General features: G+C 40.2%; 1 protein-coding gene across 6 annotated transcripts in view; it reads left to right on the top strand.

Moving 5' to 3' along the window:
• The window catches only part of Rxfp1 (relaxin family peptide receptor 1), a 174,508-nt gene that overhangs the window by 40,014 nt on the left and 110,740 nt on the right, over positions 1-23,754 (top strand). For 5 of the 6 annotated variants that reach the window (XM_008854318.2, XM_017803515.1, XM_008854317.2 and 2 more), the window contains exon 2: positions 15,906-16,043. In XM_008854318.2, coding sequence (XP_008852540.1) covers positions 15,906-16,043 — 138 coding nt within the window. The remainder of the gene's footprint in view (positions 1-15,905; positions 16,044-23,754) is intronic. The other variant, XM_017803513.1, reaches the window with a different exon arrangement.

Genomic DNA, 23,754 nt, shown 5'->3' on the forward strand with positions numbered 1-23,754 from the left:
TAAATCATAGAAGCAAATGAAATGTCTTAGTGCTTACAAAAGTCTAACTCTATGCTAATTTTATAACTTGTTACTTTCCTAATATACTATTTACAGGTGTAGGCATTTTCTAGCAAAGTCTTTAAGGTATCCTATATAGAGAATCAAATCGTCTGCAAATAAGGGTATTTTGACTTCTTCCTTTCCGATTTGCATCCCCTTTATCTCCTTCACTTGTCCTATTGCTCTGGCTAAGACTTCGGGCACTATATTGAACAGGAGTGGAAAAAGTGATATCATTGTGTTATTCCTGATCTCAGTGGAAATGCTTTGTCTTTCTCCATCAGGCATGATGTTGGCTATGGGTTTGTTGTTCATTATGTCCCCTGAATCCTTAGACTCTCCCTAACTTTTATTATGAAGTGATGTTGGGTTTTGTCAAAGGCCTTTTCTGCATCTAATGAGATGATCATGTGGTTTCTATCCTTGAGTCTGTTTATGTAGAAGATTATATTTATTGATTTAAAATTTTTTGAACAAGCTCTGCATCTCTGGGATGAGGCTGACTTGATCATGCTGGACTATCTTTCCAATGTGTCTTGAATCTGGTTTTTAAGTATTTTATAGGGAATTTTTGCGTGTATGTTCATCAGGGAGATCAGCCTATAATTCTCTTTTTTGTATGTATGTATGTACAACTGTATGTAGGTAGGTGCACCCGTGTCATTGCAATGCTCGCAGAGGACAGAAGAGGCTGTCAGATCCCCTGGAACTGGAGTTACAGACAGTTGTTAGCTGCCATGTGGGTGCTGGGATTCGAACCCGGGTCTTCTGCAAGAGCAGCCAGTGTTCTTAATATCTGAGCCATCTCTCCAGCCCCTATCTGGTTTTAATATCAGAGTAATATTAGATTTATAAAAAGAATTAGGAAGTGTTCGTTCCTCTTTTATTTTACGAAATAATTTGAGAAGTATTGATGTTAATTTTCTTTGAAGTTATGGTAGAATTCTGTGTTGAATCCATCTGACCCTAGTCTTCTCTTAGTTGGGAGATTTTTAATTATTGCCTCTATCTCATTAATTATTATGAGTGTGTTTAAATTATGATTTAACTTTTGTATGTCATATGCATCTAGAAATTCATCCACTTCTTTCAGATTTCCCAGTTTACTGAAATGTAGTTTATGATTCTCTGAATTTCCTCAGTGTCTCCCCTTTCATATCTAATTCCATTAATTTGGGTCTTATTTACATATATAAAATAGGTTATCAAGGAAGAAGTCCAATGACAGATATGAGTTACCTCTTTTGGAGTTGTTGGCCAGTAGGGTCCCATAGAACCCTCCCAAACATCACAGGCTATCACCATTGCTCTGGGTTACCCTCTAGAACTTGAAGGCAAGACTCCATTGCTGAAGAGAACACATACTTTAGGACATGGAGAAACTAAGCTGATGCTGACCTAGAAGCTTCACCCAGCCTTCATGGTGCTGGAAGATGCTTTGTATACTACTGGGGGAAAAATAATCTACAGTCTTACCAAGATGTTCATCCTGAGAGCTATAATAATGACTGACCTGGCAAGATATGCCCACTGGTGAAAGAGTGGCATGAATGTTACAGAAATAACCACTTTATGATTAGATTTAAAGCCTGCTTCACAAAATGGAACTCATGTATGGTACTAACTGGGCCAAAAATCATGATTGAGTAGGTCATAGGTCCTAAGGCAAAACCTACTACTGTTATTCTGCCAAGTGGACATAGTAATAAACTGCCCCCTAAGAACTTATCATTGTACTCATAAGTTAGTGCATTTTTTCAATTCTAATCAGAGACAGAGACCCAGAACTGGTCAACAGGCAGGGACTAAGAGATTGTGGAGTGCTCAGCTCTAAATGGGACAGCTCTATCACATTCCCTACCCCCAAGGCTCAAGGGGATCATCACAGAAGAGGGGGCAGAACAATTTTAAGGGCTGGAGGTAGTGGACATCTTCAGCAAAAGAGCATTTGCCAGACATAACAGTGCTATGCCACACATGAACTCATAATAGTTGTGACAGGATGTACAAGACCTGCACAAGATCAAGGCAACCAAACTCCCAGCATGGTGGGGGGTGGGAGCTCATGAAGTTCCACCACGTGCTGAGTAGCTATTAGAAATTGATGGCTGGTAAGGGAGGGGTTGTCAGTTTTCTTCGGGGATGCAGCCCTTGAGAGGTTGCCCATGTTCCTGTAGATTGCCCTACACCCATGCACATACTAGAAGCACTGAGTGGACTCAGTCAGTTTAAAGAGCATGTGAAGCTGGAAAGGAATAGTGGTATGGGAACAGAAGAATTTGGGGGGGGATGAGGGTAGATTTGATCAAAACACATTATATACATGTATGAAATTATCAAACAATAAAAAAGAATAAAAATAATTTTATAGCCTAGCTGTATAAAAATACTACAAATATTTTTATTTCACTTACCAACAATCATCACCTCCAAAAGAACACAACAGCTGCATGAATCCCCTATTTGTTAATGTCCATCTCATTCTAAAATCTCTTGGGATCAATTATGAAATCTCAACTAGAAGATATTGGGCCAGAAAAAATACTTAATTGCTTGACTAATTTTAAATTTAAATACTGTCTTTACTGTGTTTGCTGCTTTCAGAGCAGATATGTTAAAACGTTCCAATGCAATGTGAGCATTCTACAGAATGGGGGTTATAGCATCACTGCATTACTATCTTCCTGAATTCCCTAAACAGGATTATGAATGCTTGTGCCTGTCTATCACTATCTGTAAGAGGATAAAGCTAAATTTACCCCATTAATCTTCAATCATTAGGAACTTGGTTTCATAGAAATGTTTATTAACACCCTTAAGGGTTTTCATCTGAAATAAAAATTCAGGATTTAAATGTAATCCAGGTCAAATCAAGCCTTCCCCTCACACCCACCCAACCCACCCCCCAAAAAATGACAGCCAGCCTTGCAATATAGAAACAGGTGGTTTCCTCAAAATCACATCATGAAACGCTTTCTCTCCAGGTTTGGTCTTTGAATCACACTGAGACTCGGTGAGAACAAAATCATGGCTGCATAGAGTCTCACCCCATTCCTTCTCTTTGCAGTCCACACAGAGCCCTGTCCCGTCCCTTCCCTGTGCACACAGCTCACACAGAACCCAGAGCACAGTACACATATACATTTTCAATCATGGAAAAATAGCAATAACTTGCTCTCTGACAGAAAAAGATCACTTCCATCAACCAAATCTCAGAGTGTAGAAGAAAAAGAAGACTTAAATAGTTCAGAAAAAAGAATGTTTCTACTGTCAAAGGAACAACTAGCAGAGGGAAGAAACAGTCTACAGAATGGGAGAGAATCTTTGCTGCCTGCTTGCTCCCTTTTACCCATGCTTTTTCTTATCTTATACAGTTCAGGACTCAGTCCATGAAATGATGACACCCACAGTGGGCTGGGTCTTCCTATATCAATTAACAGTCAAGACAATTCCCTTCAGACCTGCTTACAAACAAACCTGATCTAAATATTTTCTCAGCTGAAACTCTCTTCCCAAGTAATTCTAGGTTATAGCATGCTGACATTTAAAACTAACCATCACAGTAAGTATGAAAATGTCATAATGAAATCTAAGGTTTTGTGTAGTGTAACTGAAAAACACTTCTAATGTTTACAGTTTTTTTGCTACTGCTATCCAAATTACTGAACTTTATTTTTCAGGTAACTTTGAATTTTTTTTTTACTACAAGAGATTAAGTCATTATGTGTTGGAGTCATTTCAATTAGGATTTTTAATTAATTGATAAATTTCTTACAAGTAAGTTTTTATCTAAGATAAGAATATTCAAATTAAACATTATAGTCACAATCTAATTTCAAGTGCAATTAAAAGCAGCATGCAGCTGTATCAACATTAAGTATTAACTTAGTCCACACTGCTAGAATCAAATATCTCACTGCAATAAGCTCATCTTCAACTGCCCCATGTCAGTGGGACTCCACTGTATGTTTGGTTTGGTTCTGAGTAAAATTATGAGTATAGTTTAGTCAGTTCTACGTAATAGTGTACGTGTGTTTGAGACAGGGTCTCCCTGAAGCCACAGCTGACCTGGAACTCACTGTGTAGACCAGGCTGGCTGCGATTTCAGAGATCACTGCCTCCCGAGTTCTGGGATTAAAGGCGTGCACCAGTATGCCTGACCCGTGTTCTGTATAATTTATAGACATTTTTAGCTTCTCGAACTTTCAAATCTAGCCATAGGGTTTTGGTTTTTGTTATTTGTTTGGCTGTTGTCATTGTTGTTGTTGATCTTGTTGCTTTGTTCTGTCTTGTTTTTTGAGACAGGGTCTCATTATGTAGCCGGGCTTGCCTGGAATTCACTGTGTGAATCAGGCTGGCCTCGAACCCACAGAGATCTGTCTACCTCTGCCTCCCAGGTGCTGGGATTAAAGACTTGCACCACCATGCCCAGGTGTTCACAGATATTTTTTTTGCTGCTATTTGTTTGTTCTATTTTGGAGACAGAGTATAACTATACAGTCGAGACTGACCTCTAAAGTTACAACCCTCCTTCCTAAGTTACCCAAGTGCTAAAATTAGAAGACTATATGAAAACATCCAGCCCTCTATGCCTAGTTTTGATAATCAGATATATTTTACACGACTTCTCTGAGGTCTTAACAGTATTACTATACTAACATTATAATTCCTAAACAAATAGCTTAACTCTTAAATTTAGTTTTTAAGAGTGTGCCTGAACTTGGAGGACACTTGTTCCCCTAGATACCTCTTTTTTTTTTTTTTTTTTTTTTTTTTCGGTCTTTTTGAGACAGGGTCTCTCTGTAGCCCAGCTGTCCTGGAACTCACTATGTAGACCAAGCTGGATTTGAGCTCATAGAGATCTGCCTGCCTCTGCCTCCCGAGTGCTGGGATTAAAGATGTGCACTACCACGCCTGGCCTAGATATCACTTTTTAAATATTTTATTTATTATTTTTATTTTATGTGTATGAATGTATTGCCTGCATATGTATAAGTGCACCCACATCATGCAATTCCTACAGAGGTCAGAAAAGGGTATCAGATCCCCTCAAACTGAAGTTAGTGGGACAATTGTTAGCCACCATGTGGGTGCTAGAAATCAAACCTGTGTCCTCTACAAGAACAGCCAGCGCTCTTAAATGTTGAGCCATCTCTCCGGCCCTCAGATATCTCTTGGAACTGTCTAGCCCCTGGAACTATGCTGATGAAACGGTCTGGTTGGAACTCTGTCCCTGGATTGTGCTGCTGAACTATGTCCTCAAGCCTGGCCCCACCCATAATTTTATTCAACATGGTTTTTCCAGCTTCAATTGAGGAAGTACAAGCTTGGCTCCACCCTAATCTTAACAAATAATTCAGCCGTTTTATCCCTAATCCTCATTCACCCAAGGTCATACATCCTTTCTAATCTCCACTGTGTGCAGTAGAAGTGGGTGCACTTGCCTTCAGTGCTTTCATATGTTGATTCTCAAGCATGCCCACATTCATTCATTATCTTTTTGGGTGGAGTACCACATTGAGGCTCTCAGAAAAAGAGACCAGGTGCCCAGGTCACAAGACACAAGAGCACATTCTTTTGCTGGAGTTAACTATAAGTCCAGACTATGTCCATTTTATAAAAGTCATTCCCACAAGGTCTGATGTATTTCCCATAGCAAACACAGAGAGAGAGAGAGAGAGAGAGAGAGAGAGAGAGAGAGAGAGAGAAAGAGAGAGAGAGAGAGAGAACAATTGGTCATGTATAGAAAAATGAGCATTTGAGTGAAAAACTACACACATGGAGGAGTATAGCCTACGACGCAGGCTAATGACCAATATGTAGTTTTAAAATTCCTTGACATGTTTATAAAACAGACTTATTATGAACTAAACAATTGAATAATCACAATCTTGACTCAATAGGCCTTAACTTATATGACAGAATGCATGAAATCCAGTAGTGGGACTGGGGGTTGTGGATGGGGGAGGAGGTCTAAATATGACTAAGATGTTTTATATGAAATGCACAAAAATTCAATAAAAATATACATTGAGAAGAAATTTTAAGAAGAATAATGATGGACATAAAAACTTCAAACTCGTGGTTTTAAGCAACAGCTATGGTAACATTAGCCTCAAAAGATTTTGAAATCTGGCTATTTAAACAGAACTGGAAAGGTAATTACAAAGGTAATTACAAAGCTGACATGATTAGCATGGTTAGCATGTAGACAATTTACATGCACCATGTCAAAATTTTTACCCAAGTAACAAAATGAGGTGTACTTTTACTACTATATTTTAGTTTTAAAGAAAATATTTTAAGACTAAAAATCAAGTCAAAGGATCCTCTGATCCGATTTACCAAACCCTAATTTTATTAAACCGTGTTTAAAAGCATTTAATTATTGTATTCACTGATTTCCCACATAATGAAAGCTATGATCAAGGACTGTAGACAGTCACTGACCTAGGGAGGTCACAGATGAAGGCTAGTACCCTTAGTGTACTGAGTCCAGCACCTAGGGCTTCTCTTCTCCCCACACCAGGAACAGATGTGCTTTGCAAAATAGACTGTATTCCATTTACGCACCCACTATAAAGACAAGTGGCTGCAGATTCTAAATGCAGGGTTTGTGCATCAACAAAGAAAGACTGATAACATGAAGCACAAGAGTGTAACATGCAAACTGGGACAGCAGGAAGTCATTCAAGAGATACGGTTGCCTCTTCAATAGAAAATTAATATTCTTACAAAATTCTACAACTTTAAATACTTGCATCTGCTGAAGTCATACCATTGGATTGGCCCAAACTTACTATGAGAAATTAAAAGACAAGAGAAATTTACCATCAGGCCAGAGAAACTTCAGAACTGTGAACATTCCATTCATGAAAAACGAAGTTATGAAAAGTCTGCAGGACTTTTCTCCCACAGAGGATACAAGCTCTCTCCAGAGCTCAGGAAGGCTGGCCCAGGCGCTGCTGTAGCTGCTCCTTTCCGGCTTGTGCAGGAGTGAACACCGGCTCCCAGGCTCCCGGGCCCATCCTGTGACAGGGAGCACAGCACACCTGTCAGCCCCTCAGTCTCTGCCTACCCTAAACTCTGTGCTTCCAGCAGGCTAGGCACCAGGAAAGATGTGCTAGTTCAGGGAGGCCTCTAATCCCATCTGAGCCAATAAGGCCAATAGACAGCCCACGAACTCTGCCACGTGCTGCCACTGCCTCCCGGTGGCCCCACCAGTTTCCCTGACTCGTCACCCTTTCAAATAGGTTGCCAACTGGAGACTTCTCATCTTTGAGAAAAAAAAAAAAACTGTGCAAAAAGGACACTGTTGTGCCTATTATTCAAAATGCAATTTCTTAGGAGAAAAAAAATGACCTTACTGTAGCCTAAACAAAGAAGGGTTATTTTTCTCACTGAAGGAGTTCAGAGATGGCGATCCCAAGGCTGGCTTTTCTCAGCGTCTGTGAGTTTCCCTGATCTTGCCACATGCTTGTCCTAGTTGCGATGTGGTTTCTGCAGTCCCACACACCATCTCCATGCTCAAGACAAGATGAAGGTGTGATAACAGCATCATCTGTTCCAGGCTCAGGAAGGCCAGTGCTTCCAGGACTTCATCGGGTGGTCAGCGTGCATCTCAGTGACCAGAAAAGTGCCTCAGCCACCCCCAGCAAGAGAGCTCGGGAAATGACTCCTCCAGTCTGCTGGGCAAAGGCAGAAGAAGAGAGAGAAGTTTTGCCAGAACTGCCATTTAATTAGTCAATCCACGGTGTCTGCCATACGGGGTTTAACAAGAGTATCAGTTTATCAAAGACACAAATCCAAAACCTACTTTCCTTTCAACATTTAACTCCAATTCATAGATCTTATTATTCACTTATAATCTTGTAAAATAGGAAATCAATTTCACTTTTTACTTTACCATGTTTAAGTTGAATAAACCGAGCTCCTTATAACAGTTACCATTCAACACTGCTAAATATATTGAACTATTATTAAAAACTCACACATAATTATTAATTTTACTTAAAATAGTTTAAATGTTGCTTCAAGCTCTATAAAACCTAGTTAAAAAACATTTTAAATATAACAAAGTCAACTTAAGTATCTCAGTGCCACTTATATATGTAATTCTATTTTTTTTCTAATTAAAGTGCATATATCAAGCCAGGCACAGTGGTGCTTATATGTAATATCAGCTATTGAGAAGTTGAAATCAGAGGATAAGCTTTCAAGATCACTCTGGACAATATAACAAGACTGTCTCAAAAATATAAAAATAAGTAAATTTTAAAAATAAAGAATAGTAGCCGGGCGTGGTGGCGCATGCCTTTAATCCCAGCACTCAGGAGACAGAGGCAGGTGGATCTCTGTGAGTTCAAGGCCAGCCTGGTCTACATAGTGAGTTCCAGGACAGCTGGGGCTACAGGGAGACCCTGTCTCAAAAAGATGAAAAATAAAAATAAAAACATAAAAAAATAAAGAACAACTGGGGCTGGAAAGATGGCTCAGCAGTTAAGAATGTACTCTTGCAGAGGACCCAGGTTCAGTTCCCAGCATCCATGCTGGGCAGCTCACAACTGCCTGTAACTCCAGCTACAGGGGATCTCATACCAAGCACATGTGCCATACACACACATAATGTAAATTATTTTTCCCAAGCTTAGTTTTTATTCAATGTAGTTAAGATTTGGCAAAAGTAGAAAGGAATATTCTAACATTTATATTACACATAGATTATATCAAGTTGGTGCTGGAAAGTTTCAGACTTTAGATTGTTTTTCTGTAGTATAAATGCTAAGCCCTTCTCATAATATAAAGGAAATTTTATTCTTTATTTTCTTTTTTTCTTCCCCCTCCCCCTCTGAGGACTTCATGCAATGTATTTTTTTTAATTTTTTTATGTGTATGAATGTTTTACCTGCATGTACTTAAGTGCACCGATATCATGCTATGCCCCTGGAAGCCAGATGTCAAATCTCCTAAAACTAGAGTTGTGGACTGTTTCTAGCCTCCATGTGGGTGCTGGGAACTGAATCTAGATCCTCTGCAAGAGCAGCCAGTGCTCTTAACCACTGACCCATCTCTCCAGACCCCTCATACAATGCATTTTGATCATATCCACCTCCCCCAACTCCTCACAGGTCCACTCCCACCTCCTTACCCACCCAATTTTATGTCCTTTTTTATTTTTTCTTTTATTTTTAAGCCCACATAGTTCAATTTGTGTTGCCCAAACACTCTTTGGTGTGAGTCCAACCCCTAGAATATGGTCACACCCTGAGAGAAAACTGATTCTCCCTCTCTCCGTAGCTACCAATTTCCAGTAGCTCCTCAGCTAAGGGTGAGGCTTTGTGCTCACCTCCTGCCTCCATGCTGGGATTTTCTCTAGCTTGAGCTAACACAAGCCTTATACATGCTGTCCCAATCAATATGATTTCATATGTGCAACTATTCTAGTGTATCTGGAAAACACTGCTTCTGTGTAGTCATCCACTGCCTTTAGCAATCTTTCCACCCCCTGCTCTGCAACCATCCTTGAGCCTTGAGGGGAGGAGTGTGATACAGATGTCCTATTTAGGGCTGAGCACTCCACAGTCTCTTAGTCTCTGCATGTTGACCAATTGTGAGTCTTTGTGTTATGAAAAGAAACTTCCCTGGTAAGAGTTAACAGATCAGATAGATGATAGATGATAGATAGATAGATAGATAGATAGATAGATAGATAGATGATAGATAGATGATAGATAGATAGATGATTGATAGATAGATGATAGATAGATAGATGATAGATACATAGATAGATAGATACATAGATGAAGACATAGATAGATAATAGATGATAGATAAATAGATAGATAGATAATAGATAAATAGATAGATAGAGGATAGATAGATAGATAGATAGATAGATGATAGATAGATAGATAGATAGATAGATGATAGATAGATAGATAGATAGATAGATGATAGGTAGATGATAGATAGATGATTGATAGATAGATGATAGATAGGTAGATAGATAGGTGATAGATAGATAGATAGATAGATAGATAGATAGATAGATAGATAGATAAAGAGAGACAGCTTGGGCTGAAGACCCATGGAAGACAAGAACCCATTTGAGAAGCCCTAGGGCCGGGGCTAAACTTGTTACTCATGAACTTACAGCAACAGTAGCAGCATGCATAGGACCAGACAAAAACAGCATAGAAGTAGAGAAATCATTGGTAAGAAGCTCCCAACCTTAGCTAAGGAACTATTGTCAACCAATAGCTTCTGGGAGATTGAGAGCCAGTCTTCTTAAAGTGTGTAACTCTTAATTTAACCAGTCTCCAGTGGATGAACCCACATCTGACTCAATAGGCCTTAAAAAAAATAATCAGGGGGGAGTGGTAAGGGAGTGCAGATGAGGAAGTCTAAATATGATGAAAATACATTATATAAATTTTGCAAAAATTCAATTAAAAAAATCTGAGACAATGAAGAAAGAAACTGAAGACAGAGAAGGTGGAAAAACCTCTCATGCTCATGGATTGGCAGGATTAATATTGTGAAATGGCCATCTTACCGAAAGTAATTCTTTACAGAAATTGAAAAAATAATCTTAAGTTTCATATGGAAAAGTAAAAAACCCAGGATAGTCAAAAAATCCTGAAAAATAAAAGAAGTGCTGAAGGTATTGCCATCCCTGATTTTAAGTTATACTACACAGCTATAGTAATAAAAGCAGCATGATACTGTCATAAAAACAGACATAATGATCAATGGAATAGAATTGAGGATACAGACATAAGTTCACATGCCTAAAACTATCTGAGCTTTTCTTATTATTGTTGTTTTGGTCTTTCTGAGGTAGGGTTTCCCTGTAGCCCCAGCTGACCTGGAACTCACTATGTAGGCCACGCTGACCTTGAACTCACAGAGATCTGCCTGTCTCTGCCTCCTGAGTGCTGGCATAATAGGCATGTGCCACCATGCCCGGCAAAGATCATTCATATTATTTTTAAGTTTCATCTTTCATATACCTTTAGAAACCTGAGTTTTGACAAAAATACCAAAAACATACATGGAGAAAAGACAACATCTTCATGAAATGGTGTTGGTCAAACTGGATAGCTACATGTAGAATGAAACTAGATCCTTATCTCTCACCCTGCACAAAACTCAATTCTAAATGGATCAAGGACCACAACATAAGACTTGATAACCTAAATCTGATAAGAGATAAATAAGGAATATTTATCACCTTATAGGCACAGGAAAGGACTTTCTGAAAGGATCTTGATAGCATAGGCATTAGGACCAACAATTGACAAGTGGGACCTCATGAATCTAAAAACCTTCTGTACAACAAAAAAATCTTAAATAGCTAAGAAACAGAAAGACAGATAAAGCACATAACCAATAAGTGTAAAATTGTACCACATCAAGTCAGCCAAAGCTTCATCTCATACAAGGCAAGTAGAGGTGACTTTTTAGCCAACATGTGTGCATGTGTGTGGGCATATGTATGTGCATGTGCACGTGTGTGCATGTCTGCATGAATGTGCATGAATGTGTGTGCATGTGCTTGATGCAATGGATGGAACTTGAAATGTTATGATGCCAGGCAATCTTCCACCACTGAGTTCCTCTAGCCCTAGCTACAGGTTTCTTCATCAGGACACATATGTCGAGTTTTTCATACATGGAGTTTTTCACACCTGAAACATTCATAGTAAGGAACTCCAGTACCGACACTTCACGGTCTGATCTCCAAGTCCACATTCCCACTGCTCCAGTTATCCGTGCTGAGCAGTATTAATTCTTCTGCATTCAGGGTCAATAACAGAGGTGTGAGACTTACACAAGAAGTTAAGAATGAGAAAAAAATTGATATGCAGGTGTTAATGAAAGACTTAAGGATTAGAGACAAAGCACAGTTCTCACCTCAAAGGGAATAGGTGATAATTTTATTATGGAGCGAGATAGGAATGACCATGGTCCAGGAGCACAGATTCAAGTTGCCCCACTAAGATTCTACTGTGAGAATGATTTCATGAAGGTTTTATAGTTACAGAACAAAGGAAAACCACAAATGAAGGCATTTTCAAACATATTGCTAGAAATATCAGCCAAGTGGAGAAATCTCTGCTGTAGGTGTCAGTGCTATGTGATGACATTCCTAGCTTTGGGGTTGGTAGGAACTAGTGCTCTGTTAATACAGCCCAGGTTTCACATGACAGCCACAAGGATGTTAGGTCAAACAAAGAGGTGGGCAATGAATAGCTTTTAAGAGGACTAAAACAACCCAAGATAATTTGACTCTAGATCTGCAACATTGCAACCCTCCACAATCTCACAGTTCTAATCAGTCAACAGCCTTATAGTGTCCTTAACATAAGTGTAGCTTTTTCTGGGAACTTCATTTCACATATGTATATCTATCTAATTTAATAGGAAAAAGGAAGCAGGGAGAAGGGTTGAATGGAAAGAACAAGTTCCCTTAAGAAGGAGTGTCTTTTTCCTTTACTTAGTGTGTGTATATGTATGCTGGTGCTTGTGCCACAACACCCGTGTGGAAGTCAGAGGACAACTTGCTGGGTAGGCTCTCTCCCTCTACCATGTGGGTCCTGGAGATCTAAATCAAGTCAGAGACCTTTACCAGCTGAGCCATCTCACCAGTTCAAAACGTTTTTAGGAGAGCAAATAAGAAATAAAGTCTCTGATGTCTGTTCACATCCTTTGGGGCCATGAACACCCTAGCAAAGAGACTTCTGGGGGGATTACTCTTGGTCTGTCTCTTGGGAGTAGAGTCACCAAAAAGAGGGAGTTCATGGCAGCTTTATTTCCCAGAAGTTTCTGTTGTTGGTCATATAAATGGGCTCTGAGAAGGCATGGTTCTCCATCTGTTGATTCTCAAATGTCTTCAGCTTAAAATATCAACTCTGGAACTCCAAGTAAGTCCCCACACCTGTTAAAAGTTAATTCAAAAAGAATTAGGGGGAGAAGAGATACAATCATGAATCATACAAATAAAAAAATCAAAATGTCTCAAAAACTTTATTCAACTCACTGATGAGAGAACCAGTTATAAACTATTCAGGGAACTGGGGGGGGATGTCTGTGTGTCATCAATAGGAATGCTGGAATAAATTTTCTTAATGCATGCAAAAGCAGCCAATAGCCATGAGGAATTAATTAATGTATTTTAACTATCCTCTATTTATAGCACAGAAAGTCTGTATTTCTATGGACAATGGTTATTTGCACTTTTATAAGCTGGCAACCACCTGCAAAGTTGCAAAATAGCTCAAAGAAGATGTAAGGTCAAGATAACTCTGCTCAGTGACTTTGTGTTGTTTTTTTCCCATTTCAATTCTTTTACTCTTTTTGTGTCATATCATTGGCCTGGGACAAACCGGGCGTAATTAGTACATCTGGAGAGTCAGAATACTGTCTGTAGTGGACAGGTTTCCTTGTTTCCCTGTGAACAATTACTTCTGTGACTCTTGGGGCAACTTTTCCAGAGAGATTTCCTATGATCATTAGTTCCTGAACACTTGCTTTTCTACTCTATTCTAAGCAATCGTGTCCTAAAAGTCATTTGGTGAGTCACGGGAAGATATTCTGGGCTGAGATGGAAGGAGAGCCATGTGGCCTGGGGGTAGGATTTCAGAGCTTCTTTGCAGTGAGGAGTGTCTATGGGGTGAGAGTGCCCACTGTGGGAGTCAGCACTGCGTGGGACTGGAAAACACCCATAGAGGAGAGTTGTCAGGATGATCTCTGCACTGAAATAATAGACAGCAGGTCCCTGAATGTCAGAAGAGGGACTGATAGACCCGCAAAGAAGAAAACTAGACTGGGCTTCATAATGCTAGATAGGAACTGGGGCAGGAGTGAAATCCAAAGTTTTCAATATTGAAAAGTTTATTGACAAATAAATACAAATGTATGTGTGCACAGGTGTGAATAGCTACACAGATCCCAGTCTGTCCACTGAGGACAGCCAGGGCAGTTATATCCCAATATCAATGTGCACACCTGGGGTCCTCATCTTGGCTTCCAAATACTAGTCAACTCTGAACTCAGAGAAATGGCTGGTTCCAGAACCACATCGGGGAAAACAGATGACTGAAAATCATTCAATGCCAAAAAGCATGGAAGTCCTGCCAAGGTGCAAGGCAACACCAAAGCCTGCTTGAAGTTATTCCCAGTGGCCAACATTGAGTCAATTTGAGCACTAGGGAAAAAAAAAGCAAATAAGGAATGAGGAGCCAGCAAGATGGCTCAGCAGGTTAACATGCTTGCCACACAAGCCTGACGACTTGAGTTAAATTCTGGGAATCCAAGTAGTAGAAGGAGAGAACGGGCTCTTGCAAGTTGTTCTCTGACCTCTACATGTGTGTCATGCCCACATGAACACACAATAAATGTTTTTTAATGATGAAAATAATCATTAACAGATACAATCCATTAAATAAAACAGGAAACAATAAGAGCATCTTGTAGAAATAAGTGAATAAATAAATTTAAACTTAAATGAGGAAAGATATTTCTACATAGCTAGAAAGTAACCTTTTGAAAAATGCTTATTAATCACCAAACCATAGCCTGGCCTGGAACTCACTATATAGACCAGGCTAGCCTTGAACTCACAGAAATCCACCTACCTCTGCCTCCTGAGTGCTGGGATTAAAGGCATGTGCAACCAAGTCCAGCATCTTTAAATATTTTTATCTGTTATTTTATGTGTATGAGTGTATTATCTGCATGTACGCAAATGCACTTGTATCATGCAGTGCCCATGGAAGCCAGAAGTGGGTTCATAAAGGCACAGCCATGCTCCTGGCTGCTCCAGTCAGCTGAGACTGCCTCTTCTACCTATAGTGTGCATGTGAAATGTGTGTTTTCTCCCTTCCACAGGTCCCAGCCTGTACTAAACCCCGTCATCTTTCACTGGGTTGTGGCAGTCTTGTTATCAAAACTCAGCTCCCACTCTGACCCTCCAAGATGTGTGAACCCTATGTCCCAGTTCCAGCCACCAAAAGATAATTATGAACATATTTCCCAAACCCTCCCATGGCTGAAGGGCCATCATCTGCTCCCTTTGCATTTTAATTTTTTTAATGTGTATGTGTGTATTGCCTGCATGTGTATAAGTGCACTCATGTCATGCAATGCCCACAGAGGTCAGAAGAAAGCGTCGGATTCTCTAGAACTGGAGTTACCCACAGTTGTTAGCTGCCATGTGGGTACTGGGATTTAAACTGAGTCTTCTGAAAGAATATTCATTGTTCTTAACCACTGAGCAATCTCTCCAGCCCCATCTCCTTGCATTTTAAATAAAAGCTGAAGTCCTCACCTCTGTCACCTCCTCAGCCTCACATTGTGCCCCTTATACCAGCTCACTGCAGCTCCATCACAGCAACTTCTTCAAGATCCCTCATCCTCAGTCTGGACTTGTTCACGAAACTCACTTCCTCAACTTACCTCCACACACACTGCGGCCCCCTCCTCACTCCCACAATGATTCCTTTTCTTCAGCTCCCATCTTACTCAGACCCATATCTTGGAGGCTCACTGCCTCCCTCTTGTACATAGCCCAGCGCAGCTAGTGTTCATGACAGCACTGGGTTCATTTCTTTTTGTACCTCTCAAAGTTTTGAATTAACTGTTGAGTTGTTCAACAAAAGAAGAAAGAAGACAGCCTGCACAATGGCAAAGAGAGGGGCTCTAAGAGCATCCTAGAGGGGCAGATCAGCAAGGCAAACTGCCCTGCCGAGGGCTGAACTAACAGGACAAAGGGGCAGGGGAAATATGAGGTGAATCACCTTTGGTGAAACATTTGCACTAACCTTCTCCAAATATGGTGTCTCCCTCCCTCTCGGCCCCAGTAGCTCCCGGGAGCACCGAGGATGTCGAGTGTCCCCTTGGCTTCTTCCCTTGTGGGAACCTCACAAAGTGCTTGCCTCAGCTGCTGCACTGCAACGGTGTAGACGACTGTGGGAATCAAGCCGACGAGGACAACTGTGGTAAGTGAGGAGCTAAGTCACAGCCAGTGACAGGGGCAGAAAGACCTCCAGAAACAGAGAACTGAATGTACAGTTTGCGCAGGGGGCCATTTTGCTCTTTAGCTTCAAACTCTATGTCTGTCTGTCGGTCTGTCTGTCTGTTTTGAAGTAAGGTCTTACCTTGAAGTCCAGACTATGCTAGAACTCACTATGTAGTTCAGATAGGTCTGTAACTTACAAACACAATCCCCCTGCCTCAGCCCGCACCCAATACTGCTATTACAGGTGTGTACCACCACCCCCAGCTCCTACTCTATTATAGGCAACAATGTCACAGTTAAGAGTTCTAGGATAGTAGTGACTGTGCACAAAGCAACTGTTTTAAGCCAAAAACCTGCCCAGTTCTCATCTTTGAGGCAGAATGGTGCTGAAATTGAGAATATGGTCTCAAGAGAGTGAACCTAGGTACAACAATAACAAATTATGTAAACTTCAGAGAATACTTCTTAACCACTGTGTGCCTCAATTTCCTCATTTCGTAAAGGGGTTAATGATTATACCTGCACTGTGAGAATTTGGAAATATTGAGTAAAATGGGTTAGGAAAACGTCAGGCATATGATAAGGACTGACAACGTGTTAGATACTGCTGTATCTACCCTAATATGAATGTACAACCTAACCTACGGCCTAAAAAGGCCAACTAGTGAAGCCAGTTGAATATTTAACCAAGTAGAATATTTAAGAAAATAGCTTACAATTGGGATTGTTTTTTCAAATTTCTGAAACTTTTAAAGTATAAAATTATAAAAACAGCTTGAATTTTCTGGAACCAGCTGTAGTGGTTTGAATCCAGAAATGTCCCCAATAAGCTCAGGTATTTGAACACTTGGTCCCCAGGTGATGGCACTGTTTGGGGAGGTTATGGAACCTCTAGGATGTGGAGCTCTGTGGGTGGAAATAGGTCTCTAGGGGCAGCCTTTGAGAGTTTGCAGCCTCACCACATTTCCAGTTGGCTTTCTCTGTTTTCCACCTGTGGTTGAAGAGGTGATCTCTCGGCTGCCTGCTCCAACCTCTTGTTGCCATGCCTCACCCGTCATGATGGACTGCTCTCTGGAACTGTAAGCCAAAATAAACACTTTCTTTCATAAGTCACTTTTGGTCATGATGTTTTATCACAGCAACAGAAAAGTAATTGATATACCAACTCAGTGCAAAGCTAAGCTGTCAGTCAATAACACAAAATAATAGTATTTCTCACTTATGGGAAAATACGTCACTATTTTGGGAGAACAGAAACACAGCTAACAGTGATAATATTGGAAGTGCTGCATAAATCATGAAGGAGGCTCTGCTGTCCCAACCCTGCATGTTCCAGTGTTTATAAGGCACTGACTTAAATGAATTAAGCTTTTGTTAAAATAAAACAGGATGGAAACCAGTCCTAAAAATCGCCAAACCTGTATAAGGAAGTCTTAGCCTACCTTACTTCACAGAAATAAGACTTGAACCTATGGGAAAGAGGTCATTTTTTGCAAATGCATTTCATAATTACAGACAAAACATAAATCATCTTCCTAAAATAGTATCAAGTCAGCATTTCAACCCAATCCCTGCCTTGTGGGATGTCCAGTATAATAATCGAAAACTTTAAAGTTTCAACAACTTTGTCATTCTCCCTTGTAAGACCTCCTACATGTCTCTGAGCGTCACATCATCTGGGCTGAGGTGCCCGATAGTGAGCTGTGCTTTCTCTTAGTTTGTGATAATAAGCATTTGTTTATTTATTTTTTCATTTATATATTGTTATGCTGAGAGGATAAAACATAGGGCTCTGAATTGGGCAAGCATTCTACCCAAGCACACAACCACACCCACAGCCCCACAGAACATCACCTGAGTGTATTTTCAGCACTTCTTACTTTGAAACAGTCTTTAGACCGGCAATAACTCAAGAGTAAAGCATTAAACTGATGATCTAAAGCTACCTTTGAAGTAGAGGGCTCTAAAAATGTCTTTAAAGAATAGAGGCTTGCTGAAATAACTGAATACTGCATGGTGTTTTAAAAACTAAGCTAAAACAGTGATCTGTATGCTGCTTTCCACTTTTCTCTACCTGCTTGTTATGTAGACACAGCCCTAGGTGGAGTCCCACCAATGGGAATGGTCCCAGGAACTAGGAGCTGCAAGGCAGCTGCCTCAAATTCATCACTAAAAGCAGGTTCTCAGCATAAAAGAATAAGAGAACTCTGGCTTCCATGATAACCTTAAAGAGACCAAGAAACAAAAGTAGCAATCCTACAGTGATAATCCTTACAGTCAGGTGCTTCCCTCAGGAGCCCCCAATCAAAACTGAAACAAAAGCAATAAGGCATTTGGGTTGGCAAAGCAAGTTCTCTGTCCAAGTCTCCAATTCTGGTATGCATGGAGACTAAGGACTCTCCTCTTGTAGAAAATGGGTGTTTAAAAAAAGTACGTATGGCGTTAAGAGGACTGCACATGTAAGATGCTTAGCAGAAGATAAATACGATGCACTTGTGTCCCCCCTGCCCCAAAATCTGTGTATCAGAACCTTACCCTCTAAAGTGTTGAATGTTAACTCAGACCAAACCTCAAAGATGAGGTGCAGGTGGTGAGTTGCTGTTGTCAGTTCATGCCAGAGTAGGATGGAACATTCCAGAAAGGATGGCAGAATTTCATCACCATCTGTAGAGTCCAGGTGATAAAAATTATGAGATGGAGTTATTTCTGCTTGCCTCTCATTGCTTTACTTCCCTTTGCCAGCTGTGGGGGGGTCTATTTCTTCATGTTCTACAATATGGAAAATTTATGCTCCTGGAGCTGCTCATTTTTAAGGCATCCATATTTAAATTCTGCTTAAAGCTAATTAAACTAAACCAGAAAGTCGGTCCTTACAGAATATGTAAACCATGCATATTTTAAAAGGCAGTATTAGATACATTTCCAACAAACAAAATATTTTAACTTATATATATGAGATGAATCTACAGGTAACTTTTAGAGCTATCATTTGCAACTTAACAGTATATTTTCAAATAAAATGTCCTTTCTTTACAGAAGGGAATTTTTTCCTTAGTTATATCTTTCAAAGTAAAACTTAACTTAAAATTTTCTGTTATTAAACTACTTAAATGTGATCATCAATAATGATTATTAAAATGGAAAGATAAGTCAAATTAAAATAGTGGAAACAAACTTGAAAGGAATAACTAAAAATAAAAGGCAAGAGAATTAAGCTAACTCTACATGTATTAAATTATTATATGAACTACTTATGTTTTAAAATATGTTTATTGAGAATTTCATACATCTTTTGATCATATTCAGACCCCTCCCCTACATCTAGCCCCACTGTATTCCCCCCTGCCTGACTTCATGTCCTCTACTATTAGTTTTTAAGAGTCTATCAAGTCTAATTTGTGTCCCCAAGTGTTCTTGGGTGTGGGTCCATCCACTGGAGCCTAGTCAGCCTACCTAGCATCACTCTTGGCAGTTCCACATCCTCAGTGCTTGTGACCGTACTCACAAGACCTGCAAAAACCCAGTCCAAACAAAAAACCAGCATGGATGAGAGAGGTAGGCAAAAAGCCCCAGTCCAAGGTGAAACGCTATTGGCTATTGATAATTACTAGAACTGGCAATTGATAGTTACTAAAAGAGAGAGAGAGGGTCAGCTTTCTTCAAAGGTGAGAACTAGTGTTATTTAGAAAGAAATTACTCTTGGGGCTGGAGAGATGGCTAAGTGGTTAATAGCACTGGTGGCTCTTGCAGGGGGCCTGGGTTCAGTTCCCAGGACCCACCTGGAAGCTAACTCCAGTGTAACTCCAGTTCCAGGGGATCTGACACCCTCTTCTGACTTCCTCAGGCATTGCACAATGTGGGTGCACTTAACACACATGCAAACAAATACTACTAGTAAATAAATAAAAAATACTACTAATAAAAAATAAAAGATAAGGTACTGTTGTATAATCACAGGAACTTTAAATAAGTTCTTTTATTTGAGCATTAAGGTTTCTGGTTTTCTCAGAAAAACTCATAAACCACTTCTCTATGGTTGTAATAGTTAATACTGGTTGTCAACTTGACAGGATCTGAAATCACCTGGGACACAAACTATCTGTGAGGGAGTTTCTATATTGTTAATTGAGTTGGGAAAACAATCCTAAATATAATGGCACCATTTGGTGGTTTGGGGCCTGGAACAGAATAAGTAGAGCGCAATCTCAGCATAACATTCATCTCCCGGTTGCTTCCTAAATGTGGATACAGTGTAACAAACTGCCTCACACTCCTGCTGTCATTCCCGCCCCAAATTGGACTATACCCTCAAACTGTGATCCAAAACAAACCCTTCCTTAAGTTGCTTTTGTCAGACACATTTGTCACAGCAATGAGCTTTGCAAGTAACCAATACAGGGGCTGGAGAGATAGCTCAGTGGTTAAGAGCACTTCCTCTTCTTCCATGTGACCCACGTTTGAATACCAGCGTGCACACTGGGCTGCTCACAACTGCTTGTAACTCCAGCTCTTGGGGGGATCCAATTCCTTCTTTTTGCCTTCATGAGCACCCACATACATATGGCATATACCCACAGACACACACGCGCGCATACAATGAAAATAAATCTTGTTCTTAAAATGTAACTAATACAGAAAACGGGTGCAAGAAGTGGGATTTTGCTGTAATAAACCTGACCACATGATTTGTGGCTTTTAAAACTGGTTTGTGGGAGGAATGTGGAATGGTTCGTAGCTGCCAGCAAAAGAGTCCTAGAACGCTGTACTCCGAGCTTCATGTGCCCTTTGATGTGAATTTGGAAACTCAGAATGTCAAGAGAAATGCAGACAGTGGAAGCTTGTCTCCTGATGCTTCAGAGATGACTAGGGACTCCATCAGGAACTGGGATAGAGGTCATTTTGGAAAGAACCTGACTTCATTCTGCCTGTGTCTTGAGAACTTGAGGACTCTTAAATTCAAAAGTAAGAGGGGATAATGTTCTGCTTGTGGCAAGATTTCTACTCACTTCTCTTCTTCAGCTCTACAATATGAAAGCAGAAAAATATGAAAAAAGTGGGTTTGGCAAGGAACAGAGTATAATGTTAGAGTTTCAGAGAAGGAAAATGTAGAGAAAGAAAGGTTTTAAAAACAAGGCAGGTCAGGTAATACATGCCAGAGTCAGGGTCCCTGCTTTGGTTTGATTTTTTCCTTGCTATGCTGCCATCTTTGCCTGATGGAATGGAAATGTTTGTTCTGTGCCATTGTATATTGGCAGTACATAAACTTTGTTCTCTATTTTATGAGATTACGGTTAAGAGATTGTCTTAAGTATCCAAAGGAACTTCGACTTTGAACTTTTAAACAGCATTGGAACTGTTAAAGACTATGAGGGACTTTTGAAGTTGGACTGAATGAGTTTTATATTATTGGTTAGTCATGAGTCTATTGGAACAAGTAGAAGACTATGGCTTTAAAGTGATATGTTGGTGCGTCAAGTTTACAAGATATAGACTTTCAATGGTTAATACAGATTATCAATTTGACAGGATCTAGAATTACCTAGAAGACAAGCTTCTAGGCGTGTCTGTGAGGGAGTTTCTAGGTTGGATTAATTAAAGTAGGAAGACATACCCTAGATGAGAAATACCATTGCATGGGCTGGGGTCCCAGACTGAATACAAAGAAGAAAGCAAGCTGAGCACCAGCATTCATATCTACCTGTTTTCTGACAATAGTTGCAATGTGATCAGCTGCCTCAAACTCTGGTCACTATGACCCCCATGCAAAAATAGTCTATACCTCTGAACTATAAGCCAAAATAAATCGTTCCTTCCTTAAGCTACTTTTTTCAGGTATTACATCACAAGAAAAGTAACTAATATAATAACCAAGGAAAAAGAATAAAATATCTAATACGGAAATCATTTAAGCATTAAACCATTGAACATTTTCAAGGACATAATGCAAACAAAAGAAATAGATTGGGGTGGGGGGGGCTGGAGAGACAGCTCAGCAGTTAAGAACACTAGCTGCTCTTGCAGAGGACCCAGGTTCGATTCTCAGCACTCACATGGAAGCCAACAACCATCCAAAGTTCCAGTTCCAGGGGAGTCTAATGCCCTCTTCTGACTTTTGTGGCCATTGCACAACATGAGCGCACTTACATACACACAGGCAATACACTCATGCACATAAAATAAAATAATAAATTAATTAAGTTAAATTAATTTTGAAAAGAAATAGATCTTGAGGCCAGGCATGGAAGCACTTACCTTTAATTGCAGCACTAGAGAGGTAGAGGCAAGTGGATCTCTGAGATCGAGGCCAGCCTGGTCTACATAGTGAGTTCCAGGCCAGCTGGGGCTGTAAGGAGACCCTGTTCCAAAAAAGACAAAAAAAGAAGGAAAAAAGGGAATAATTCAGTTTAATTCGTAGGGATCCCTTTTTTCTACAATTTTAAGCAATATAGAATGTATATAGAGAATTTAGATAGAAAAGCATATTTTCACCAAACTGTTGCATTTGTATAATTCCCATATAATTTCTGTTTATTTATGCTGTGTCACTAACCTTTCATTTCTACTCAGTCTTTCCACAGGCAAAATCTGAGTATAAGCCAAAACAAAAGTTTGAAGTCATCAGAGCAGGATTTTGGTGTGTCAGTTACAAAGCAGAGAAGAAAACTTTCCTTTTTCAGACAAAATTATCAGATACTTTGGAGAATGTAAATACCAAGGAAACATGAGTACAGGAAGTTGACGACCCTCACTTAGAAAGGACCTTAACTGCTTCTCGTTTTCCCTTGTACCTGGGTCTGGATATGAAAGGCAGCGAAAGTTTGCTCCTGGCTGGCTGCCCAAGCCAACAGAAGGACTACTTTGACCCCAGATTGGTTACTTTGCATATGGAATCCTTGCTCCTAGCTGAGTTCTTTGTTCTAAGAACTGTCTGGCCTTGAGGAGCCAACTGTCCATAGTGGCAAAGTGGCAAAACATCATGCAGGCGGGACACACACACACACACACACACACACACACACATGCACCCACACCCACACGCACACATGCACACACACACACACACAGAGGCACGCACATGCACACACACACAGGCACACACATGCACACACACATGCACACACAACACACACAGACACACACACGCATGCACACACACACAGAGGCACGGACACGTGCACACACACACACGCACACACACATGCACACACAACACACACACAGGCACACACACACGCGCACACACACACACACACACCATGCAGTTTAGTAGGTAGTACACTGGGTCTTTTTGGATTCAGTTTTACTAGCCCTTCCCTGCCTTCTCCTCACAAACATACACCCAAAGTTTCAATAACAAATACCAATAAGTAGAAGTCAACTTTGACAGTATAGCAAAAACTTGCTCCTTGCAAGGGTGACTATGATTGCTAATGAGCTTATCTACTTCCACTTTTTCTGTCCCTATAGCAAATTCCTAAGGAAATCAATTCATAACCTACAAAGAGGAGAGGTTTATTTGTGCTCACAGTTCAGGGGGTTCCTGTACATAACCAGTTAGGCCCATTCCAGTCCATGGGTTCCAGTCCATGATTGATGGACCTTGGCATAGCAGCATAACATGGTGGGAGCATGTGGCAGAGTAGAACCACTCACTTTATGACCAGGAAAAAAAAAAAAAAAAAAAAAAAAAA

Source organism: Nannospalax galili, unplaced genomic scaffold, assembly GCF_000622305.1.
Source record: "Nannospalax galili isolate Female #2095 unplaced genomic scaffold, S.galili_v1.0 scaffold305, whole genome shotgun sequence".
In the NCBI taxonomy this organism is placed as follows: Eukaryota; Metazoa; Chordata; class Mammalia; order Rodentia; family Spalacidae; genus Nannospalax; species Nannospalax galili.